The sequence below is a fragment of the Schistosoma mansoni genome, chromosome 1 (genome assembly GCF_000237925.1).
Source record: "Schistosoma mansoni strain Puerto Rico chromosome 1, complete genome".
Lineage (NCBI taxonomy): Eukaryota > Metazoa > Platyhelminthes > Trematoda > Strigeidida > Schistosomatidae > Schistosoma > Schistosoma mansoni.
Genome location: NC_031495.1, coordinates 3,676,441 through 3,702,075, shown reverse-complemented (window position 1 = coordinate 3,702,075; position 25,635 = coordinate 3,676,441). Strand labels below are relative to the sequence as shown.

At 36.4% G+C, this 25,635-nt stretch overlaps 1 protein-coding gene across 1 annotated transcript in view; it reads right to left on the bottom strand.

The window, feature by feature from the left end:
- The window catches only part of Smp_152280 (hypothetical protein), a gene marked incomplete at both ends in the record, with an annotated part of 43,580 nt that overhangs the window by 683 nt on the left and 17,262 nt on the right, over positions 1-25,635 (bottom strand). Inside the window, 4 exons of the mRNA XM_018793018.1 lie at positions 3,583-3,649; positions 8,920-9,132; positions 10,787-10,851; positions 11,756-11,837. Coding sequence (XP_018647573.1) covers positions 3,583-3,649; positions 8,920-9,132; positions 10,787-10,851; positions 11,756-11,837 — 427 coding nt within the window. The remainder of the gene's footprint in view (positions 1-3,582; positions 3,650-8,919; positions 9,133-10,786; positions 10,852-11,755; positions 11,838-25,635) is intronic.

Here is a 25,635-nt window from a genome sequence, read left to right as displayed (position 1 = left end):
TTTTCAGAATCGCCCCAGAGTGAACATCAACTCTGAGATGCAGGTACATCCAGCTGATGAGTTCCAAATAAGACGAAACGCGCGTTCTGAATTCCACTGCTAGTCACTATCCATCTTTGCTTATAAACCCACATGATTCATATAGCGGAGACTGAGATTTGTACTCCGGACTTAACATGCAGAGAAAAGTATCAATTGGGTCTCTAGGCCACTCATACAGATGTACAAGTCATTTGTTGGTTGTATAGGTACGCTTATCTAAATTTGGCAAACATATTCGCGCTAATCTTATAATCTAAGGACATAAAAGATATTTTAGACAGTTTTACTTTCTACCATGTTGAAGTAAAAAAATATATATCCAGCAGTTTTATGATGAAGACTTGTTCTACGTGTTGTTAATTAGAGTTATAAGACTACTCACCTGACTTAAGTAGTTAGTGGGAATTCAAAAAAAACAAATCCTTAACATAAGTTTATTTCCCTTGACACTTGATAGTTAGAAAAAGTATGCTGCCTAATCAGCTCACTGTTTAACGTACTTCTAACCTCTGTATTAAGTATCAAGTTTTTATGAAAGTTTTCTTTTCAACGTTTTCAGAGTACTTACTTACTTACTTACGCCTGTTACCCCTCGTCGAGGAGCATAGGCCGCCAACCAGCATTCTCCATCCAACCCTGTCCTGAGAAATCGTTTCCAGTTCTTTCCAGTTGTTATTCATCCTTTTCATATCTGCTTCTACTTCCCGGCGTGATGTGTTCTTTGACCTTCCTTTTTTCCACTTCCCTTCCGGATTCCAAGTTAGGGATTGCCTCGTGATGCAGTTTGATGATTTCCTTAATGTATGTCCGATCCACTTCCAACGTCTTTTCCTAATTTCCTCTTCAGCTGGAAGCTGGTTTGTCCTCTCCCATTAAACGCTGTTGCTGATAGTATCCAGCCAACGGATGTTGAGTATTTTGCGTAGACAACTGTTTATAAATACTTGTATCTTCGTGATGATAGTCGTAGTAGTTCTCCACGTTTCAGCTCCGTACAGTAGGACTGAGTTTTCCGAGTACTTTGTTTTAATTAACAGTAATGCTGAGGTAATATATTAATAATCAGTAAAAGGTTGTGAGGATTGTTGAGCATAGATTGATATCATGAATGGATCAATATTGAAGGAGTCACATACTAGAACGAAACGGTCATCCAGTGCTTCCAAGTTTTCGCTGCTGATTCAACATTGATCGAATCATGATATCAATATAAACATAATACTTGTTAACAATTGTTTAAATCAACATAGACTAGCATATTCACCTACCTGATTTTCTACTACATCAGCTTGAACAGTATGAGTAGTTAAATGCATATCATTATTATTACTATTATTATTTATAGGACTAGGTTCTTTTTCTGGTTGCATTAATAAAAATGGTATATGGACAGAAAATCGACTAGAAAAGAAATATATATAATAAATATAATTGAGAATATTACTGAAATAGTCATTAAGAGTAGTATCGTAGTGAATCGAACACGATATAGACTATATCGAGGCAATACGCACAGTATGCACATATGCCAATTAGAGACTGACCAGTTGCATTCCTAAACATCAATCAAAAGATTCAAACAAACAATGCTAAAAGAATTTAAAATTCACCCCATTACACAAGCAAGTGGCTATCAGGACTCAGTCGCCGAGTCGATAACGCGATGGCATTTGAAGCGAAAGGTATTGGGTTCGAGTCCTAGAGTGAACATCAACTCTGAGATGTAGGTACATCCATCTGACGAGTCCCGAATAGGACGAAACGCGCGTCCTGGATTCCACCGCTAACCACTATCCATCTTTGCTAACAATCAATTGTCTCAATGCTGGTTGTTCCTTCTGTAAATATCAGTCAATCTTCTCTGGTTTCATTGTTCATGCACTTTCACACCGATTGCGCTTCGTTCCTGTACTTTAAAAGTTATTATATATAGAAGTGTGAACCAACGGATTTCTTGCCAAGTTAATGTATAAACAAGTGTTGTTGTTATTTGAGTTTATACTATCATAATAAACTGCCGGTTGAAATTTCAATAGAAACTCCAATAACAGTGTGGTGTGTGCTACTTATATCGACATAAGTAGTATATAACGCCAGTCAGGAATAGAATGTCTGGTAGCAGAAGATCGAGGAGGAAAGAGCGGGAACAGTAAGCAATTGGTATGGAAATATAGGAATAATGAAGTCTGAGACGATTGATTGACATTTTGCAAATGAAGTTTTTACTGTTTGGTTCTCGAATTTTACTAAGATGTTCCGTATCTTTGTGTTCAAATAAATTGGATTGTCCCCATTTATGTTATCGCTCACAACAATAGTATTTAGGCTCATTTACCTACCAATCCCTGAATAGGATAAGGTGCTGAACGTTTTTAATCTCCGCATTAACCATTAGTTAGAATATAAACTAGGTGTCAATGGAAGAAACATCAAGGATCTCATATTTCAACAGTTATAGATCATTGTTATCAGAAGGGGTTTTGTGGTAGGTCCTGAGTTCGAATCCCATGAGGCGAGGTCGTGGATATACACTGCTGAGGAGTCTCACAATAGGACGAAACGGCCATCCAGTGCTTCCAGTTTTTCCTCGGTGGTCTAGCTTCAATTGACTAATGCTCCTAACATTGATAGATCAATATAAGAAAATAAAATTACAACATTTGGCTGAGTTCGCCATTTTCCATAAATTTTTACTGAGATTTTTAATAAGTTTATCCACAAAAGCTGATCGCCGACTAAAGAGAAGAAATAAGATATTATACTACATCTGTAGAAACCTTATCAACTGAAATTCAACGGGTTGAAATTTTCACGTTTAACTCTTGATCTAACTACTTCAAGGAAATAATAGAAATCAAAATTATGGAAAACGATGTCACGAAAACCACACTTTACTATTCAGTTTCATAGTTGAAAGCATGAGTCAATTGAAGCTAGACCACCAAGAAAAACCTGGAAGCAGTGGATGGTCGTTTCGTCCTATTATGGGACTCCTCAGCAGTGCGCATCGACGACCACGCCTCACAAGATTCGAACCCAGGACCTACCAGTAACAGTAACTTTATGAAAAAGGCATTGGGATTCGAAGCAAAACGTACTGGTTTCAGATCTCAATGTAAATGTAAACACTGCGATGAAAATAAAACACTCTACGACTCGAACCCAGTACCTTACGCTTCAAATGCCATCGCGTTATCGACTCGGCGACTGAGTCCTGATAGCCACTACATGTGCAATGGAGTGAAGTTTAAATTCATTTAGTATTGTTTGTTTGAATCTTTTGATTGATGTTTAGGAATGCAACTGGTCAGTCTTTTATTGGAATATGTGAAGATTCAAACAAACAATACTAAGTGAATTTAAGCATAAATTACGGTTTAACTATGTCTAGTCTGTTGCGCAATCTATGAAATTTCACAAATTTTCACAAACCTTTTATAATAATGTTGTATCTACCTACAATACACAATCAAATGTATAGTAGGATGATAATAAATAAAGATAATAGATGAATTACCTGATCCCTATCCAACATCTAACACGAACAAAGTATGATATAACAACTCCATGTAATTCTTTATTCGCTTTGATTGCCGTTTCCGTAGATCTAAAACACAAAAACAATGATGGAGTCATAGGCAAAGGTATCAAGAAGATAAAAGTTATGGACTGATATTTTTGAAATGTCTTGATAATTCATTTATAAACTGATATCTTGTCTATTAGTCAACATGGCACCAAATAACTGATAGCTTATACTATTCATGATATGTTAGAAAATATATACACGTGTATGACCTGGATACAATATCACCTTTCAAGAAAGTTTACAACGTATCATGAAGTAACTGGTGCTCCAATATCAACCAGATTCACAATTCGAGACTTCGACCTTGCACTGTTTAGTCTGTGACTGACTTCCTGTATGACTGAGATATTTATGGCTTATTGATTACTGATAAGTGACTGATTCGATGTTCATACAATTCTTATGGTGCTCGTGGAATTCTGACAATCATCATGAGAGAAACTTTTCAATCGAATATATTATTATCAGAAGGGTTTTTGTGAAGATTTAGTATTTTCATAGTTGAAAGCGTGATTCAATTGAAGCTAGACCACCATGGAGAACCTGAAAGCACTGGATGGCCATTTCGTCCTATTATGGGACACCTCAGCAGTGCGCATCCACGACCTCGCCTTGCGAGATTCGAACCCAGGACCTACCAGTCTCGAGCGCAAGCACTTAACCTCTAGACCACTGAGCCGGCATCTGATGGTGTTTATGTCTAACTCCAACCAATCCACGATTTTGAGCAACCGTTCACCAATTGTCTTCAGTGAGTTAATAAAAGACAGATATTCGTCAAAATGTATACAGGTTTGTTTATTTTGGTGCTTACATTCGTAGCAAGCTATAACATATTAGTAACTATTATTTTATAATAGGGGTCTTACACTGGACCTGGAAGTTTGGCTACAAGTGCTTGATCACAAGACCACCGGGTTATATTCCAGTACTATATATTGTCAATCTTAAACGATTCAGCATATGGTATAACATTTATCCGACATCATAGATGGTAACAGTTTATCTATCGACATCGTTAAACTCCATTGGTCATGACCTGTACCAAAAATTTATTTTGAACCAACTTACGGCTCTCTGAGCTAAGATCATGTGTGTAGCTTACTGGTGAGTATATGATTTTATTTTGGATCAGAAGTTTTCGTACTAACAGAAAATAATCAGTCTAACAATTGTGAACAGATGAACTAAATCAGATTTTTATTCATCTATGAGAACATCACCATTACAATTTGTGACATTTCTAGTTCTTGGAAAAATTATTTATTTCGTATATCACTTAGATTGCATCTAAATAATAAAGGCATTTACATAGTAGCCATTCAAACTGTGATATATTTCATACAAAGATTTCACAATCTTATAGTTGAAATAATGAGTCAATTGAAGCTAGGCCACCAAGGAAAACCTGGAAGAATTGGACAACCGTTTCGTCCTAATGTAGGACTCCTCATCAGTGCGCATCCACGATCCCGTCTCAGGGGATTCGAACCCAGAACCTATCGGTCTCGCGCGCGAGCGCTTTAACTCTAGGCCACTGAGCCAGCATCCAACGGTGTTAATGTCTAACTTTCACCAACCCCACAAATTAAAGAACCATCTACCTTTGGCTCTAGGGGGGTCTAGCTTTCAATTGACTCATGATTTTCACTATAAAAATTACTTAAATCTTTCATAAAACCCCCTTCTGATAATTTCAAAATCGACAAAATTGATTGGTTGAAGAATATGGTCCAGCATGTTGACGCAATGTTTGGAGTACTTACTTTAATATAAACTGTATCTGTGGTAGAATGGTTTTCAAATAATAATGAAATGATCATACAATTCATGTATCCTTTATTTTCCTAATTCAATTTTTGCCATAAAGACTGAAGGGTTATGAATGTTCCTCAATTAGAATTTCGTTTTTTTTTCTTCATACAATGTCATCAACAGAAGAATGATTGAACAGGAAGAAACTTTGACTAGATTTTCGGAGGATCAAATCACAACTCCATATGAGGTCAAACTTACATTTAACTAAGATAAGAAAATGCAAACTACAGGGTTCATTCATGCTGAATATATGACTGTTACTGCTTATTTAGTTATATGATGACGGCCAAACCGAATCATGAATTAACCCTCCTTCAAAATATACATAAGTGTAATCTGTTTCGTTTGTTTACTGGTACTGTATTTATTTTTTGATTGAGATCATATATTGATTGATGTTAGACCACCATTGAAAAATTGGAAGAACTGGATGGCCGTTTTGTCCTATTATAGGACTCCTCGGCATTGCGCATCCGTGATCGCGGGACCTTCGACCTCGCGCGTGAACATTTAGTCGCTAGGCCACTGAACCGGCATCTAACGGTAATAATGTCCAACTTCAACCGATCTTGCTCGATGTGATAGTGGTTAAACATATACAACACTAAGAATAAATAACTGTTTAGCACATTTTTTAACGGTTTTCCTGCCTACGAGAATTTGTGGTGAAAAATCATCATTGAAAATATTGTTAAATCCATTTATAAATGATCGTTTCCTATAATATTTTTCTTAAATGGTACGAGTGGGATCATTTGGTGAAAAGATGCTTTATTTTCATTTAATCTTGGGATTTATCAGAAAGAGATTTTGTGCAGATTTCAGTTATTTTATGGTTGAAATCATGCGTCAATTGAAGCCAGACCACCAGGGAAAACCTGGAAGCATTGGACGACCATTTCGTCCTATTGCGGGACTCCTTAGCAGTGCACATTCAAGATTCCGCCTCGCGAGATTCGAACCCAGGACTTATCGGGGACTTATCTTCTATGACTCAATGTTTGAGAGAAGCATTGTTTTTATCAACTTTTCCACCACGCTCTTACATTAGAGGTCTATAAAACATTGTATTACGATGATTAGCTTAGGGTATACATAAAAATATTGATTGTATCAATTAGCATACAACCATGAAAATTGCAAGATTCATATCATCTATGATTGGAATATCTACATGAAATTGATGATAAGTACATTTGAAAGGTTACATACCAATGAGATAACATTACGTGAATGTGTTAGTGTTATTGTATATTTAGAAGCACTTTTGATGTATGGTGAGTGATTAACAATATAGGAAAGTCATGCGAATATTTATTTATTTAAACACATAAATATTGGTACTAGGAAGCACCAGATAAATATGCGCCATACAAATCTCATTTGATTTGTGTGAGGGTTGTGATACTGCCCAGGTGCCCAGACTGAAGCAGGTAGTTTTCTTAGGGGGCCACACCCCGAGCTTTTGACCTAAAGGTCTAGTCCACAAGGCAGTGGAGCATCGTGAGGAGATTCAGTCCCATGGTAGCCGGTCACCAACGATTGGTTCATACACCGTTTGTTCCTTCAGGATACTGGAACCCATGTGCACCAATAGTTTGGAATCAGGGTTTTCGAACTCTTCTAGGTGGACTTTCCGTGTACACCAACCCGGTTGAAGAGCCGGACATTCGCTTTTCGTCCTCTCAATTTCGTACACAACAACCCCGCCACGAGAAGACAGTGAGTAGGACTTGTGTGGCAGAGGCTATATAGGCGTGGACATGTGAGATCATTTGGAGAGGGAGAGCGGACTCTCCCCACTCTCGACCGTACCAGGGCATTTGGGGGCAGACAAATATCATAGAAAATGGGACAAACATTCTATCATGGTCATTGTAGAGGTCCAAAGTAGGAATTATTGACTGATTATGATAGAACTGTTTTAATATGTTGAGAATTGAAGTAACCAATTCGATTAGTCAGTGGAATGACCTCACTAGGCATTAAGACAAACAAATTGAATAAATGTACCTGTTTACGGCACATAAGTCAAATTATTTGACGTTGACCCTGATAAACATCAAAGTTTGTGTATTTGCTTTTAAAGTCTCTCTAAAAATCATAATTTCATATTTTTAAAGGTCATAGATAATGTTGTGGCTATGTTTTCAACGAAGTATAAGACTGTATTCGATCTATGTTGTTTGATGAAATGGAGTCACTAATCATGTATTTGAAAACTTCAGGTACCTGGAATAGTTGGTGTAATGATGTAATGATTCATATGGACTAGTAAAGTGTAAATAGTTGATATACAAAAGGTATGGAAGGTAATTATCCATTCGATGAATATGTAGAAAGTGAAGAAAACTTGAGGACAATCATAAAAGTACAAGGTTTGTGGAAATGAATGAGTTTCATGGAAATCATAAACCGGTTAAATACAATCGAATGTGGTCGTGCAATATCGCGGATTGGTTGAAGTTAGACATTAACGCCGTTGACTCCCGGTTGAGTGGCCTAAAAGGTTGTGTTTGCGCGTGGAACCGAAGGTCCTGGGCTCGAGTCCCGTGTGCACGGTCATGGATTCGCACTGCTGAGGAGTTCAATGCTAGTACAACATGGTTATCCAGTCCTTTCAGGTTTTTAGTAGTGGTCTGAAATCGGTCGGTTCATAATCTCAATATGATCATAATAACTGATTATTAAGTATGAAAATTAGAAAGTTAGAGCCACGGTAATGAAAGAATAGTTATGGTGTTTTAAAACCTAAATTTCAAGTTTCAATAAAGAGAACCTATCAGTCTTATGCAGTACAAAGTATTTAATTCCTACTTATTTTGAATTGATTCATTTGACCATGTAGAGATATCTGGTGTGGTAATGTAAGTTTTTCTGTCATAGAGCTTAGGATTAGTTTGTATTCTGATTTTAATGGTTATATACGGTAACTCTGAGAGATGCGTTTATTTATAAACGCCATCAACGATGACTTTTTCGCTTCCCAAATGGTTGGACTTGACCAGTTTAAGTTTCTCAGATGAAGTTAACCTGAGTTGATATCTTTATAGTCTTGGTAGGGCATTAATTAGAAGTAGCAGACTAAAATAAAACAACTATTTATTGTCAGTAATTTTTTATGGTTGAAATCATGAGACAATTGAAGCTTAAACATAATGGAAAACCTGAAAGAACTGGACGGCTGTTTCGTCCCATTGTGGGACTCCTCAGCAGTGTGCATCCACGATCCCACCTCATGAGATTCGAACTCAAGACCTATCGGTCTCGCGCGCGAGCACTTAACCTCTAGACTACTGAAACGGCATCCAACGGTGTTAATGTCTAACTTCAACCGATCCACGAAGTTGAGCAACCGTTCCCGTAGTTCTGATGGTTCATTAAATCCTGTCAATCCAAGATAAAAAAATTACTTCAAACTGCATTCACTTGAATTAAAATATGAAATTAAAAACAAAATTTCAACTTACTCCTCAACATTTTTTTGAATATTTTGCATCATTTCTAAACATTCACCAAAATCTGAAGATAATTTCAATATTGTTGATGAAGCTAACCAATTTTTCTCTTGTTTAATATAACCTTCTAAAGCAACACCTTGTTTTAATATAGAATCAGTAAAACTAGTATCTAATGCTGTTGTATACTTCCATTGTTGTTCTCCAGCTTGAGGAAGATTCTCTCTGTACAATAAAATATCAAACACCACACAAAACAATGAGAATGAAAAGTGGAAGTGGTTAAGATGCATATATTAAAAAAAATAAGAGTAATGATAGGGGAAACCGAAATGTACAACCAGAAGAACTCTTTCAGTTAAGGAAAATATGACCACTCTTTATAAAGAAAGTAAAAGAAGGTTACAGCAGGATCGCCATTGGCTTCTATTCTGAGCCATATCTAATAACGTCTCCAGCTACTGTGTTGCACCATGTCTTGGACCCCAACCAGGGAGTCGTGAAGGACCAACAGAAGTCAGCCCTTTGCAGCTTTCTTCATACCACGACACCATGTATTAATAATAATAACTAAAATATACTGTATCGATGAATAGACTGTTTAATTTGTTATAAAAAAAAACTTATATTTGATGATACTTGAAATTGAAGATAAAAACTTTCTCGGTTGTCTAAAGAGGTGAGTTGATTTAATTATGATGAAAGAAGTATTTAAGTAGTAGATAACATAATAATCCATTTCAGTAGATTCAAGAGTTAAATAAACAAAAGTGATTTGTTTAAACAAACAATACTTATCTCCTTTTTAATAGCTCATAATGACTCTACTTTATGTACTTTTCTGAATATTGGAATTAAAGATTGAATGACTGTTTATTATTATATAATTGTTATCTATTTCGGTCCACTAAGGTGCTTGATACCTGTGTGGTCGCGCCACAGGATTGAGCTGTACTGTTCGAATTGTAGCGTTGACACCCATATAGTGTCTAGTTCTCCTATGGGGGGATTGAGCTGTACTGCTTAGGTTAAACCTGAGCAGTGTCTGGCTCTCCTGTTAAACGGGATTGAGCCGTACTGTGAGGGTTGTTGCGTGAAAGTCTTGATGGTGTCTAGTTCACCTGAAAACCAGTGCAAAATTACCCTGGCCTATAAACATATATTATATAACTAACCATTTCGGCCATATATATATTTCCTGAACATGGCAAAAATTTTCTGACTATGAATATGACATAACAATATGATTTCTGATGTATAAAGCAAAAGTATGTATACGAATAAATGTACAGTCTCATATAGTTAATAATTGAAATCATGAGTCAATTGAATCTAGACCACCAAGGGAAACCTGGAAGAACTGGACGACCGTTTCGTCCCATTGTGGGACTCCTCAGCAGTGCCCATCCACTATTCCGCCTCACGAGATTCGCAACCAGGACCTATCAGTCTCGCACGCGAGCGCTAAACCTGTAGACCACTGAGCCAGCATCCAACGGCGTTGATATCTAACTTCAAACAATCCACGAAATCGAGCGGCACATCCACCAATGTCTTCAGCGAGTTGATATCTCACAACAGACCTGGTTGAACTTCACTGTTTACTGCTTCTTACTAGAACTCCAGGAAATATCTCTTGAAGTCAGTCACTAGTGAGCATATAATAATTATCATAAGGGATCGTGGATGCGCACTGCTGAGGAATCCTACAATAGGTCGAAATGACCGTCCAGTACTTCAAGGTTTTCCATGATTGCCTAGTTTCAATTGACTCATTATTTCAACTATAAAATATTTTTTGTTAAAATTAAATTAGTTAAAGTCATTTAGATTAGTACAACCTTATAGTAAGATAGGATGCTTTAAAAAAATAGCTTACTTGCACAAATGTTCACTTATCGTACACCGATATGTTCCTCTTGTCAATAAGTACATTTCAGTTACCTGAACAACTAAAAAAAGTAAAACGTTAATGAGATGAATATTGATTGTTCTACTACAGAAAATCATGAAATAATAGAAAATTCGCTGCAATCCGAACAGTACAGCCCAATCCTGTGGCGCAACCACTCAGGTACCGAATACCCTGGTGGACCATTCGCACCGTTTATATATACATTCACATTCCGTGTATAAGTATTCCGATCAGTGATCGCGTAAATAAATTATGCACAGCATAAACAGGCCAAAGTTGACCCATTCCGCTTACACGACAGTCAAACTCATTAATGTTACCAATGGCGATATGACTTACAATGCTCCAATGACAATGATCCTTGAGAACACTGAAAAGCAACCACCAGTATGAATGAAATCGGTTAACCAGCCAACCAACTTTTCACATGGATAGCCAGCAAAACTTGTCAAAGCAATGCCAAACCATCCACAATTTCAATGGCGAACCTCCGGTTTCACATAAGACCTTCAGCTCTATATGGCCATATTGCTTATACTGCATACAACACACATATAAGGTAGTAAGCGAAACAGCCCAACCTGAAGCGTTAGGGCATAAGAACGCTTAAAACACATTGTTTGGTGTCGGAATAGTGATGCAAGACCATCAAGATCATTTTTATCGCATTTGCGAAATTTTCATTTTTCCGACTTTCCAGACCCGGAGTTAGGGGTAGTATCCCTCCTTATTCTTCAAACTGCTTCATAATCCTCGTTTAGTCCTAGTAAGTAGATAGACACTCTTAATGTCAACTTGTTGTCGCTCAAAAATTGCTCAAAAAATTTTGTCACACCGAAAATTCTTTTCAGAAATATAAATGACTTTTTAAATAGGGACAATGATTAACCTACATCTATAGATTTTGGAGCAAAGATGAAGTTGAAAACTTACCAGGAAGTATTCTACATTAATAATCTGATAAATAAGACTTAAGATATCTAAATAAAACTTTTTAAGTAATTCTACTGCAAATCTATATTACAAAGATTGACAAACATCTTTATCAAACTTTTAGCTCAAGAACGATGCAAACGAACAGGTGAAGATTAAGAGAGAGACTGTTCAACTATTCTGAAAAACAACTGCTTATTAAGCAAAGATGGATGATGGCTAGCACTGGAATGTAGGACACGCGTTTTATCCTATTTGGGACTCGTCAACTGGATGTACCTACATCCCACAGTTGATGTTTACTCTAGGACTCGGACTCAGTACCCTTCAGTCTAAACGCCATTACGTTCTCCATTTAGTTACTAAGTCCTGATAATCATTAGCTTTTGCAATAGGGTGAAGTTTAAATTCATTTGGTACCGTTTGCTTATATTTTCCCATTGGTAATTATTAAGTAATTACTAGCACTTGAATTAAGTAACCACATTATAAGTGTTTACAGGAAGTCAGATTGTAATATCTGAAACTTTAATTGCATCATGCCACTGTAAAATATGATTTTGAAATGGAAATTCATTTATCCAAAAGTATATTAAAATAGGTGAATATATTTTGTGTAATAGATGTTTTAGATGTATGTCTTATTAACAAAGAATGACACGATATTTCTGGTGACATAATTTTCAATTGTAATAGTTATGCAAGATCATGTTAGATACTAACACTATTGGACGCCAGTTCAGTGGTCTAGAGATTAAGCATTTACGCAGGAGACCGAAGGTTCTTGGTTTGATTCCCACGTTTCAGTCAGTCAGTCAGTCAGCTACAACATAGGACCAGGCACACATGTGCATCGGTCCAAGTTGCCATACATCGTTAGCACAGCAAGATGAACACCGAATTCATAGAAGTAGTTAATTCAGTAGTGATAATATATAAAAGATAAGTTGTATATAAGGATATAGTATAGGAAGGAAGAAAGTTATGAAGCAATTTTAATCTCTAGGTTTAAGAGAAGATAAAGAGTGTATACGCCTACGCCATTGTGATCGATTCTGAGCCATGTCACCTAGAGTCTCCAACCACTGGTTACATCTCACGTGTAGGATTGTGGGTACGCACTGTTGAGGAATCCTATACGAAGACAAAAAGGCCATCCAGTTCTTCTAGGCTTTTAACGCAGATCTAGCTTAGATTGGCTCATGAATTCAACTGTTAAAATAACCACAATCTCCACAAATCCTCATTCTGATATAACCGATATCCTAAAGATTACTATTTTAAAGTTGATTACATAAACAAAAATCAATTATCGTCATATCAGCGCTTGAGAATAGCAACCATTCATTGATTAGAATATCAATTTCACTTTTACGTTTTTTTCGATTTCCACTTAATTTCGTAATAAACAAATATATCGATTTGTCCACAATTTGAGTGGTTTATCATTAAATTACAACTTTCTGGATCCAAGATTACTTGGTCGCAACTATATATAAGTATTTTGATTATGATTATGCTTCTAAATGGATTCTGAAACGAGGATAAAACAACAGTCATGTGTTTCATTGGTGTTTGCGACCACAATTGATCAGTCTCTTATTGACATATGTGCATCCTGTTCGGATAGCCTCGATATTATCTTAATTCACAAGGATTGCAAACAAAGATGGATTGTAGCTAGCAGTGGAATCGAGGACGTATGTTTCGCCCTATTAGGGAGTCGTCAGCTGGATACAAACCGAATTTAAAATTCACTCCACTTCACAACCCAGCGACTATCAGGACTCAGTAACTAAGTGGATTAGGCGACGGCATTTTAAGGCGACCGGTACTGGGTTCGAGTCGAGGAGTGAACATCAACCCTGGGATGCTGGCACATCCAACTGACGAGTCCCAAATAGGACAAAACGCATGTTCTGGACTGCACTGCTAGCCACCATTTATCTTTTCTCATAAAAGGTATAACCACTTTTTGCCTTCCTTTTTTTATTAATATACTATTATTACTTTTTCATTATTTCTTCAGAATTATTAACTAGCTATTGTTATATCATTTAATGATTATGTTTTTTATATTCACCAAATGGACAATTATCTCTAACCCATAATATCTTTCAATAATCGTTTTTATTAGTCATTGAATTATCACATATCTTCCTTTCTATAGTTGATAATTCCAAACAATTGATTAATAGCTTGTTAACACTTTTTAAGTGGACAGTTATCTTCCATGTGTAGTCTGTTTTGGTCTATTACGTAGTTGTTGTTTTTTAGAAATTTGGAAACATTTTCAAAGATGGACAGTGGCCAGCAGTGGAATCCAGTTTGACGTGCGTTCCGTCCTATTTGGGACTCGTCAGCTGGATGTACCTGCATCTCAGAGTTGATGTTCATCATCTTTGCTTATAATGCTTTTGAATTAAGACACTATCGAGGCAATACACACAGTATGCACATATTCCAATAAGAGACTGACCAGTTGCAGTCCTAAACATCAATGGGAAGATTCAAACAAACAATACTAAGTGAATTTTCAATCACTATTTTATCTGATGCAATAATCTATTTTATTCTAGATTTTTATATTCTGAATAAGAACCAATAGAAATGAAATTAAATTCACTTGTTTCCATAAGCACGTAGCTATCTGAACTCAATGACTAACTAGATAATGCCTTGGCGTTTGAAACGAAAGATATTGGGTTCGACTCCGGGGGCAAACATCAACTCAAATCCAGATGCATCCAGCCGACGAATCTTTAATAGGATGAAACGAACAACCTGGTTTCCACTGCCAGCTACTATCCAAATTTGCTTGAGTAAATGACATCATCGTAAAAAAGTACTATACGCTGAATCGTCTTTATTTCTTGTTAAATAAAGATTTGAATGTGTTTGTGGATATTATAGTAATTTCACTAGTTGATATCATGAGTCGATTGGAGCTAGACCACCATGGAAAACCTCAAAGCACTGGACGGCCGTTTCGTCCTATTGTGAGACTCCTCAGCAGTGCGCACTCATGATCTCGCCTCACGAGATTCGAACCCAGAACCTCTCAATCTCGCACACGAGCGCTTAACCACTAGGCCACTGAGTCGGCATCCAACGATGTTAATATCTAACTTCAACCAATCCACGAAATTGAGCGACACATCCACTATTGTCTTCAGTGAGTTACTATCTCGCAACATTGGTCTAGAGGTTAAGCGCTCGCGCTCGAGACTGATAGATCCTGGGTTCGAATCTTGTGAGACGGGATCGTGGATGCACACTGCTGAGTCGATACTGGATGTCTAACTTGTTTTATGCTGAAACTCTTAACTAGTACATATCTATTATCCCATTAATTAATATCTAGAATTCTATTACACTAATCTGACAAACATAGGTTACATCATCTTCTTATAACCAACCAAATGCTTGAAATATAGAAATTCGCAGTTCTTTTTTAGTTAAATATTAGGTTATTACAAAATATATATTACTTTAAATCTGATTTTTAGTTTTTATTCAACTAATTATATTCCATCCTTCATTTTCATTGTATGACATTCAATTAATTCCTGGAAGTGTCATTCATTTAGATTTTTACTTTAATCCCTATCGATTCCACTAAGTTATAAAAGGGAGAATCCAATCATTATTGTTACTGTATATTACAATAAGATATATGATTGTAATTAGTGTAATTGATCAGTTCATTCAATAAACTGATTCTCTTCTAGTATCCTCAATATAATGGACATTACAACATAACTGGGCTTCCCTAACATAATAATCTGCAAAACAGTAGATATAAACTTGTGTTTATTTGTTATTTTTGCTCCAGACTGAATAATCAGTAAATAATATCTTCATGTGAAATCCCATCTTCAGTCTACATATATTCATAAGTGTCAAAATATTTCAAAATAAGAAACTGTCCTATTTTTTGGTTATATATAATTATTTAAAACATATTAACTGATGTTGGATGGAGGTGGTCAACAGGAAACCCTGGACCCGAGTTTCGTGCTACTTGGCACTCATCAGCAAGGTGTATCTGTAATCTTGAGAGAACTGGTGTTCCCTAACGGATTCTATCCCATGTCACGGCCCAAGTAGCTCAGTTGTAACGTCTCTGACATAATGCACGTAGTGTTTAGCCACCTAGACTAGTGGCAACATTGCAACTTGATCGATAGCATTCGATCAGCACTAAGAAGGACTTGACGTGCATGATATTGATCACTACTCAGTGATCAATCAATTGTGACTAATGTACATGTTGGGACGGCTTCGACGAAGCCTTCAACGATTCTAAAGGAACTAAAATGATTCCATCCAATCAGAGCTTGATAGGACTTTCTAGTATATGAACGTGTCATGCTACGATTGAACGATAGTATAACAACATATTCAAAGTTAAACAAGCATTGATAATTATCATTTGAAATATCAAAGTATGAAATATGAAGTATGAAAGTTTATATTATCTCAAATGCTACGGATAATAGCGAGTACACAAAATGGCATAATTTTCTCATTTAAGTATTTAGAGTATCATTCCATCTAAAATATCACAGTAGTGATAATATGGATGATAAAGGATGAAGATCTAACACCCCAGGTAATGGTGTTATGCAGCCTCACTTAATTCCTTTTTAGACTTGTAGGAAAATTATAAATGCGATGCTGAAAATGATTATTACCATTAATTAATGTTTGTAGAGATTGTTTAAATGTCATTTAGTTGACTAACATAACCAAGTTAGATCATCATTGAAAAACCAAGAATCACCGGATAGCTGTCTAGTCGTAGTATGAAACTTCTGAGTAGCACACGAACGCACGAACGCCTAATCTTTAGAGTTCTGAGCCAGTATCCAACGGTGTTAATGTCTGACTTCAATCAATCCTTGATCTTGCGCAGCTTTTCATCTATTGTTTGAGGTAGATAACCGTCTCACATTCGACACCAATTGAACTTCATTCGTCATAGCTTCTCACTAGAAATTCAAGGAATCCGCCATGGAGCTAGTCAATGAATGAAGGGTTGTACAAGATCAAGGATCAATTAAAGTTAAATATTAACACTGTTGGATGCCAGCTCAATGGTTTAGAGGCTAATAGTTCATGTACGAAACCGAAGGTCTTGGATTTGAGTCCCACGTGTGTGATCGCGGATGCGCACTTTGTACAAAGTTCATTCTTTATCAATTTAAGATATTACATTGGGAATTATTGAATGTCCACGTTTACTGAACAACTATTACATAAAAATTTGAACCTTTCTAATAATTTTATATTGAAAGTTAAACATTGGACTTAAACCAAAATGTAAATGTTATCTTTCTTTCTGTATGTACAATATCATACATCCTTCATACTGATATCTATTCGATCTGGCAACTGTTCAAAAAAGATCTGACTTGAAAAAATTATTTAGTATAATTATTAATTAAAAACTCTCATTTTGGTAGAGTTCTGTTCTCTGAGCTGGATAGTTTGGTCATGAAGCCTTCATTGTTCTTCGAAACAACATCATCAGCATAAACTTCAAATAGAAGTGAAGTGTTCAAATTTCTCCACATATGACTCACAGCTTGTCCTGTATACCTCAAACTTGATTGGTCATAGTTGAACTTCAACCTGTCATTGTCTTTTATTTATTTATCAGAAGGGGTTTTGAGGAGATTTCAGTATTTTCATAGTTGAAATCATGGGTCATTTGAAGATAGACCACCAGGGAAAAAATGAAAGCACTGGACGGCCGTTTCGTCCTAATATGGGACTCCTCAGCAGTGCGCATCCACGATCCCGCACTCGCGAGATTCGAAACCAGGACCTACCAGTCTCGCGCCAGAGCACTTACCCGATAGACCACTGAGCTGGCTGGCATCCAACGGTGTTAATGTCTAACTTCAACCAATCCACTATGTTTGAGCAACCGATCACCAATGTCTTCAGTGAGTTAATATCTCTACAACAGACGTGGTTGAACTCCACTGATCACTGCTTCTTACTAGAACTCCAGGAAATATCTCTTAAAGTCAGTCGCAAGTGAGCATATGATATTTTGAAATTGAAGCACACAATGGCAAGTTAAAGTTCAACAATAACCTATCAAAATTGAGGTCCACAGGAGAAGCTGAGAGTAATTATAAATCCTTGCATACATTGATATTTTGCCTAAGTAAACTATACGATCAATATTAACATAAACTAAGGGAATTTTATAGAATTTTGTACAGTCCAACTAAAAACCCACTCAATCCAAGATGCAATCAGCTCAAAAACCATGAAAGAAAGAATACAGTGACCTAGAAAGATCTGTTTTTCTATTATCAGAGATAAACTAGAAGTAATTCTAGCTCTAAACCCAATGACTAGTTTAGATGAAATTCTGAGGTCTATTATTTTCAAGCTCACTTATGTTTCAGAATTATCTTAAGACAATTTATTTACTTATTTATTTATTTAGACACATAAACATCGGTAGAAGAAGGCACCAAATAGATATGCGTCACAATTCAGCATTCGATTTATGTGACGGCTGAAATACTGTCCGGGTGCCCAAAACAAAGCAGGTGGTTTTCTTAGGAGGACATTCCTCTACCCTTTGACCTAGAGGTCTAACCTACAAGGCAATGGAGCAACGTAAGGAGATGCAGTCCCATGGTAGCTGATGATCAACAATAGGTTCATACACCATTTGTTTCCTTAGGATCCTGAACCACACGAACACCACTGCTTTGGAACCAGGTTTTTCTAACTCCCCTAGGTGGATCCTCCATACCCACTAACCTGATTAGAGCGCGGGACATTTGTTTTTCATCCGCTCAATTTCATAAACAACAACCACGCCACGAGAAGGCAGTGAGTAGGATTTCCCTGACAGTGATTGTATACGCGTGGCCATATGAGAGCAGTTGGATAGATAGAGATGACTCTCCTCACTCCTGGCCCTATCAAGGCATTCGGTCATTTGACTTAAGACAATATAATTAGTGATTTACTGTTTAAATTACAATTTTACTTATAGCATAGGTTACGATAAGAACTGAAGGTTTAGTTACCGTTATTGTCTGCTGTTTTTAGCACATATTGCTATGAATTTGTATACCAGTGAATATTTCATTATAACTTGGATAATATTTCATTAAGATTTAGTTTGTAACCGGATTCCAGCTGAAGAGGAAATTAGGAAATGACTTTGGAAGTGGATCGGACATACATTAAGAAAATCACAAAACTGCATCACAAGGCAAGCCCTAACTTGGAATCCGGAAGAGAAGCGGAAAAGAGGAAGGCCAAAGAACACATTACGCCGGGAAATAGAAGCAGACATTAAAAAGGATGAATAACAACTGGAAAGATTGCCCAGGACAGGGTTGGATGGAGAATACTGGTGGGCGGCCTATACTCCCCCACGAGGGGTAACAGGCGTCGGTAAGTAAGTATTACTGTTTTTACATATAGACTTTGAGAACCATAGATGTTTGAAATACATATACTACTCATTATATGAATGAAGATAAAAAGTAACATATTACTATACAAGTTTAATTCAATATACAAATTATAAAATCTTCTGAACATACTTGCTATTTGTAATTTTCTAACGGATAAATTACAATAATTATCCAATACTACTAATACATCGACTGATTCATCATGGTAATATAACTGTAAAATGTAATTAAAAAGAAAAGAAATACACAATTTGTATTATGTATACCTCTATATGTTAAAAATATAGTCATTAAAAACACGAAGTTCAGCGAAGGGATCTCTTTTCAACGAATTCATTATCAAGCTGTACAACCGTAGCCAGCGCTTGCTTTCAACTCGGATACGGGAACCTATCCCAGTTTGGTTCTACATGGATGAAAGGAAAGCAGTTAGGCGTTTTATACTTGAACACCAAATCGACTGTAATCATTCTACAGATCCACAGTTTCATTTTAAGGTTGTTTATAGGATTCGTCTAAATCTAACTAGATTTCTTCGTATCCAACTCTTAAATATAGCCGAAGTTCTCATCATACATCAGCTTAAACAAGAAATATGCGTACAAAAGAAGTATGTCTTATCGTTATCATTACCATGGCCTTAATTAATATTATTATTCTCAGAATGGGGTTTGTGGAGATCTTAGTAATTTTATATAGTTGAAATCATGAATCAATTGAAGCTAGACCACTATGGAAAACCTGAAAGTACTGGACGACCGTTTCGTGCTATTATGGGACTCCTCACCAGTGCGTATCCACGATTCCACCTCACGATGTGCACTGCTGAGGAGTCCTATAATAAGACGAGACGGCCTTCCAGAGCTTCCAGGTTTAATGACCTTCAATTATTGTCATAAAAACACTTTATTCATTTTAACTATCTTATTATATTCACTAAGTCTATTGCTATCACTCTTATTACGTAATCTAGTATTGTAATCTTTTTATTACATCATCTTGGTTATTCGTGTTCATATTTCTTCACGGAATTAGTACTTTAACAAAACAAATTCGCATATATATAAACGATTGTACAGCTTGATAATAAATTCGTTGAAAAGAGATCCCTTTGCTTAATATTTAAATGATCATTATCTGTCCAAAAGTGAGACCATCTATCTTTTCATAATAGTTTATTTAGATTTCCTTGTTTTAATGCTAAACAATAGGACAATCGATTAATGAAGTTATCAGATGAATTTGAGTGATTGCCAGTTAGAAGTAAGCAATCCAGTCAATCGATATCTAAATAATGTACATTCTTTTCAATGAATATTGCATGCAAGCAACTACGATATCTCTGATTAGGCCCTTTTGTAACCTTTACAGAGAAAGGTTGTACACTTTTCAGAAATGCACCTGAATAGGTTGTGCGATTAATAGTCATAATGATGTATTAAGACAAAGAAAATTAGATAACTTGTTGAAATATCTAGATGACAGGAGCAAGTAGCTCAGATGTTCAAGCGGGCCGCCAATCAATGAGTGCCAACTAGAAAAAGAATGAGTTCAGGTTAACCCATAACGTCTTAAGCCTCAATGATGTTAAATCTATTTAAAGTTATTTAGTAGTTTTTTATGTATAGTTGAAATCGTGAGACAATTGAAGCTAGACTACCATGGAAAACGTGGAAGCACTGGACGGCCGTTTCGTCCTATTGTGGGACTCCTCATTACTCCTGATTTCAACTATACATAAAAATTACTAAAAATCTTCACAAAAACCCCCCTTATTTAGTAGTATTTAATTATTTTATTTTTCTATGTTTCATGACCCTATTTTTTCTATTCCCCTATATATGCATATGAGATATTTGATACGAAACAATCTACAATCTTCGCTTAATGTCGAAAAATGAAGATTTTAAACCTATGTGAAGGATAAGGATTGTGATTTACAGTTGATGGTTAGGGGTAGGGATTAAATTTAAGGTTTTCACCAGGTAATGACAACAGCTAAATTATCAAGACACTATTTGGCCAAATGGGTGAGTGAATTTCGCACCGAAATTCAAGACTTATTATACTAAATTTGATTGGTTCGTCCATAAATTATAGTCTCTCCATTATTCTCATTATGTAGTTTACAATGAATCACCTAATTCTAACCATCATATGTGAATATCTTCAATCAACAAACAATTGTTTTTATTTATAAAATAATACAACAATTTAGTTCGATTTAATCTCTTCAACAAGAGATTTTTTGAAAAAAGAAGAAAACGAGCGTTTCGTCCTATTTGGGACTCGTCAGAAGGATGTACCTGCATCTCAGAATTGATCTTCGCTCTGGAACTCGAACCAAGTACCGTTCGACTCAAACGCCATCGCGTTATCCACTCAGCTACTGTACCCTGATAGCCACTTGGTTGTGTAATAAGGTGACGTTTGAATTCACTTAGTATTGTTTGTTTGAATCCTCCCATTGATGTTTAGGACTGCAACTGGTCAGTCTGTAATTGGCATATATGCATACTGTGCGTATTGCCTCGATATAGCCTTAATTCACAATCATTGTAAGCAAAGATGGATAATGGCTGGCACTGGAATCTAGGACTATCAGGACTTAGTAGCTGAGTGGATAACGCGATGGCGTTTGAAGCGAAGGGTACTGGGTTAGAGTCCCAGAGTGAACATCAACTCTGAGATACAGTTACATCCAGTTGACGAGTCCAAAACAGGATAAAACGCGCGTTCTGGATTCCACTGCCAGCCATTATCCATCTTTGCTTACAATGCTTGCGAATTAAGGCTATATCAAGGCAATACTCGCAGTATGCACATATGCCAATTACAGACTGACCAGTTTCAGTCCTAAACATCAATGGGAAGATTCAAACAAACAATACTAAGGGAACTATATTACTTAGAAAACAAAGTGGAATATAAAAAATAACATTTACTGGTTTTTCAATAGATGCTGTAAGAACCACTTCTCCTGAATAACATAAGAAATTGATTGTTTTTCTAGTTGATTCAGCTACTGGATATAAGGGACGATTTATTAGTTTAGGTCCAGCGATGTATCTTCTTAAAATAATTGTTACAGTGGAGCTAAAATGAAACCAGGAATAGGTAAACATATTAAAAGGTATGGGGATATTATAACTAGATGGTTAAATAATTTGCATAATAGATAGTCTTATAAAATTAGAAGGGGTTTTTGTGGAGATTTCAGTATTTTCATAGATACATGTCCTGGAGTTCTAGTGAGAAGCAGTGACCAGTGGAGTTATACCAGGTCTGTTGTGAGATAACGACTCTCTGAAGACAATTGGTAAACACCTGCTCAAAACTTCGTGGATTGGTTGAAGTTAGACATTAACACCGTTGGATGCCAGCCAGCTCAGTGGTCTATCGGTTTAGTGATCTGGCACGAGACTGGTAGGTCCTGGATTCGAATCTCGTGAGGCGGGATCGTGAGTGCGCACTGCTGAAGAGTCCAACAATAGGACGAAACGGCTGTCCAGTGCCTCCAGGTTTTCTTTAGTGGTCTAGCTTCAATTGACTTATAATTTCAACTATCTTATAAAATTAATTAATTGTTGATAATTTTTGACTAAAATTTGATCAGTTTTGATTGATGCATTCGTATCCTATTAGGATTGCTTTGATATGGCCATTATGACATAAGTTTATATAGACTAATGAAATGTGGCTAGCAGCATCAACTTTGAGATGCAGGCACATCTAGCTGACGAGTTTCAAATAGAACGAAATGCATATTCTGGATTCCACTGTTAGCCATATACTATCTATTCTGTGTTAAATTATTTCATAATGGCTATATTAAGGCAATCCGCACAGGATGTACACATGACAAATCATGACTGTTCAAATTCCAGTCAAATTATCGACAGAGGAATAATCAAAACATTTCAAATTGAATTAAAACTCGTATTTATTGCATAAGTGAAGCGACTATCTGGGCTCGGTAGCTATTTGAATAGTACGATAGTGTTCGAAGCGAAAGTCGCTTGGTTTATCTATTCTCAATAAACCTCCTATAATTGTTCCAGATTTACCATGTCTCTTATTGAAATGCCAATACTTGAATGACTATGTTTATACTAGGATTTGAACCAGGAAAATCTTTTTAACAACCAGAGCGCGTTACTCACTATGTCACAAAAGTCATAAAATTGTTCATCAGGAGTCATTTATTTTGTCGATCACAGTGACTTTCATTTTTCCATTTTATTAACTCATTCCTGAACATCAACAAGGAATCTTTTTAAAGTAGTTCTTTATTAAATAAAGTATGTATTATACCGCCTCCAAATGCTCTGGTACGGCCGAGAGTGGGGAGAGTCTGCTTTCCCTCTCGAAATACTCTCACATGGTCACGCGTAATAGCCTCTGCCACGGAAGTCCTACTCACTACCTTCTCGTGGCATTACTGCTGTTTACGAAATTGAGAGGACGAAAATTGAATGTCCGGCGATTTAACCGGGTTGGTGAACACGGTAAGTCCATCTAGGGGAATTGGAAAACCCTGATTCCAAACAAATGGTGCACATTGGCTCTAATATCCTGAGGGAACAAATAGCGTATGAATCAATCGTTGGTCACCGGCCACAATGGGACTTCATCTCCTTACGATGCTCCACTGCCTTGTGGATCAGACCTTTAGGTCAAAAGCTCCGGGTATGGCTCCCTTAGAAAACCACCTGCTTCGGTTTCGGCACCCGGGAAATATCACAGCCCTCAAACAGATCAAATGAGATTTGTGTGGCACATATATATCTGGTGCCTCTTTGTACCAATATTGATGTGTTTAAATAAATAAATAATGTAATATACCGGAATTAGTTGTGTTCTCATCAAAGATGTTAAACAATTTTCATTTCTAATCTGTCTCATAATTGTCAGTTAGCATAAATTATTACATTAATGCTGTGGTGTGAGCTACTTATATCCCCACAAGTAGTGTCTAACGATGGTCGGCCATAGAATGTATTTTAGTAGAAGATTGATAAGGAAAGAACGGAAACCAAACTCAATTGGTATGAAAATGCATGAACAATAATATTCAAAGACTATGGACTGATATATGCAGAAGGAATGGTCAAGACTGAGACAATTGATTGATAGTTTACAAATCAACTATTTACTGTATGGTTGTCGGATTTTAGTGAGATAGTCTGTACTCTCGTGTCAAATACATTCGATTGTCCCCACCTGTGTTGATGTTCACTACAAGTTGATTTATAATTAATTTGTTGATCAGAAGGGGTTTTCTGGAGATTCCAGTATTTTCATAGTTGAAATCATGAGTCAATTGAAGCTAGACTACCATGGAAAACGTGGAAGCACTGGACGGCCGTTTCGTCCTATTGTGGGACTCCTCATTACTCCTGATTTCAACTATACATAAAAATTACTAAAAATCTCCACAAAAACCCCCCTTATTTAGTAGTATTTAATTATTTTATTTTTCTATGTTTCATGACCCTATTTTTTCTATTCCCCTATATATGAATATGAGATATTTGATACGAAACAATCTACAATCTTCGCTTAATGTCGAAAAATGAAGATTTTAAACCTATGTGAAGGATAAGGATTGTGATTTACAGTTGATGGTTAGGGGTAGGGATTAAATTTAAGGTTTTCACCAGGTAATGACAACAGCTAAATTATCAAGACACTATTTGGCCAAATGGGTGAGTGAATTTCGCACCGAAATTCAAGACTTATTATACTAAATTTGATTGGTTCGTCCATAAATTATAGTCTCTCCATTATTCTCATTATGTAGTTTACAATGAATCACCTAATTCTAACCATCATATGTGAATATCTTCAATCAACAAACAATTGTTTTTATTTATAAAATAATACAACAATTTAGTTCGATTTAATCTCTTCAACAAGAGATTTTTTGAAAAAAGAAGAAAACGAGCGTTTCGTCCTATTTGGGACTCGTCAGAAGGATGTACCTGCATCTCAGAATTGATCTTCGCTCTGGAACTCGAACCAAGTACCGTTCGACTCAAACGCCATCGCGTTATCCACTCAGCTACTGTACCCTGATAGCCACTTGGTTGTGTAATAAGGTGACGTTTGAATTCACTTAGTATTGTTTGTTTGAATCCTCCCATTGATGTTTAGGACTGCAACTGGTCAGTCTGTAATTGGCATATATGCATACTGTGCGTATTGCCTCGATATAGCCTTAATTCACAATCATTGTAAGCAAAGATGGATAATGGCTGGCACTGGAATCTAGGACTATCAGGACTTAGTAGCTGAGTGGATAACGCGATGGCGTTTGAAGCGAAGGGTACTGGGTTAGAGTCCCAGAGTGAACATCAACTCTGAGATACAGTTACATCCAGTTGACGAGTCCAAAACAGGATAAAACGCGCGTTCTGG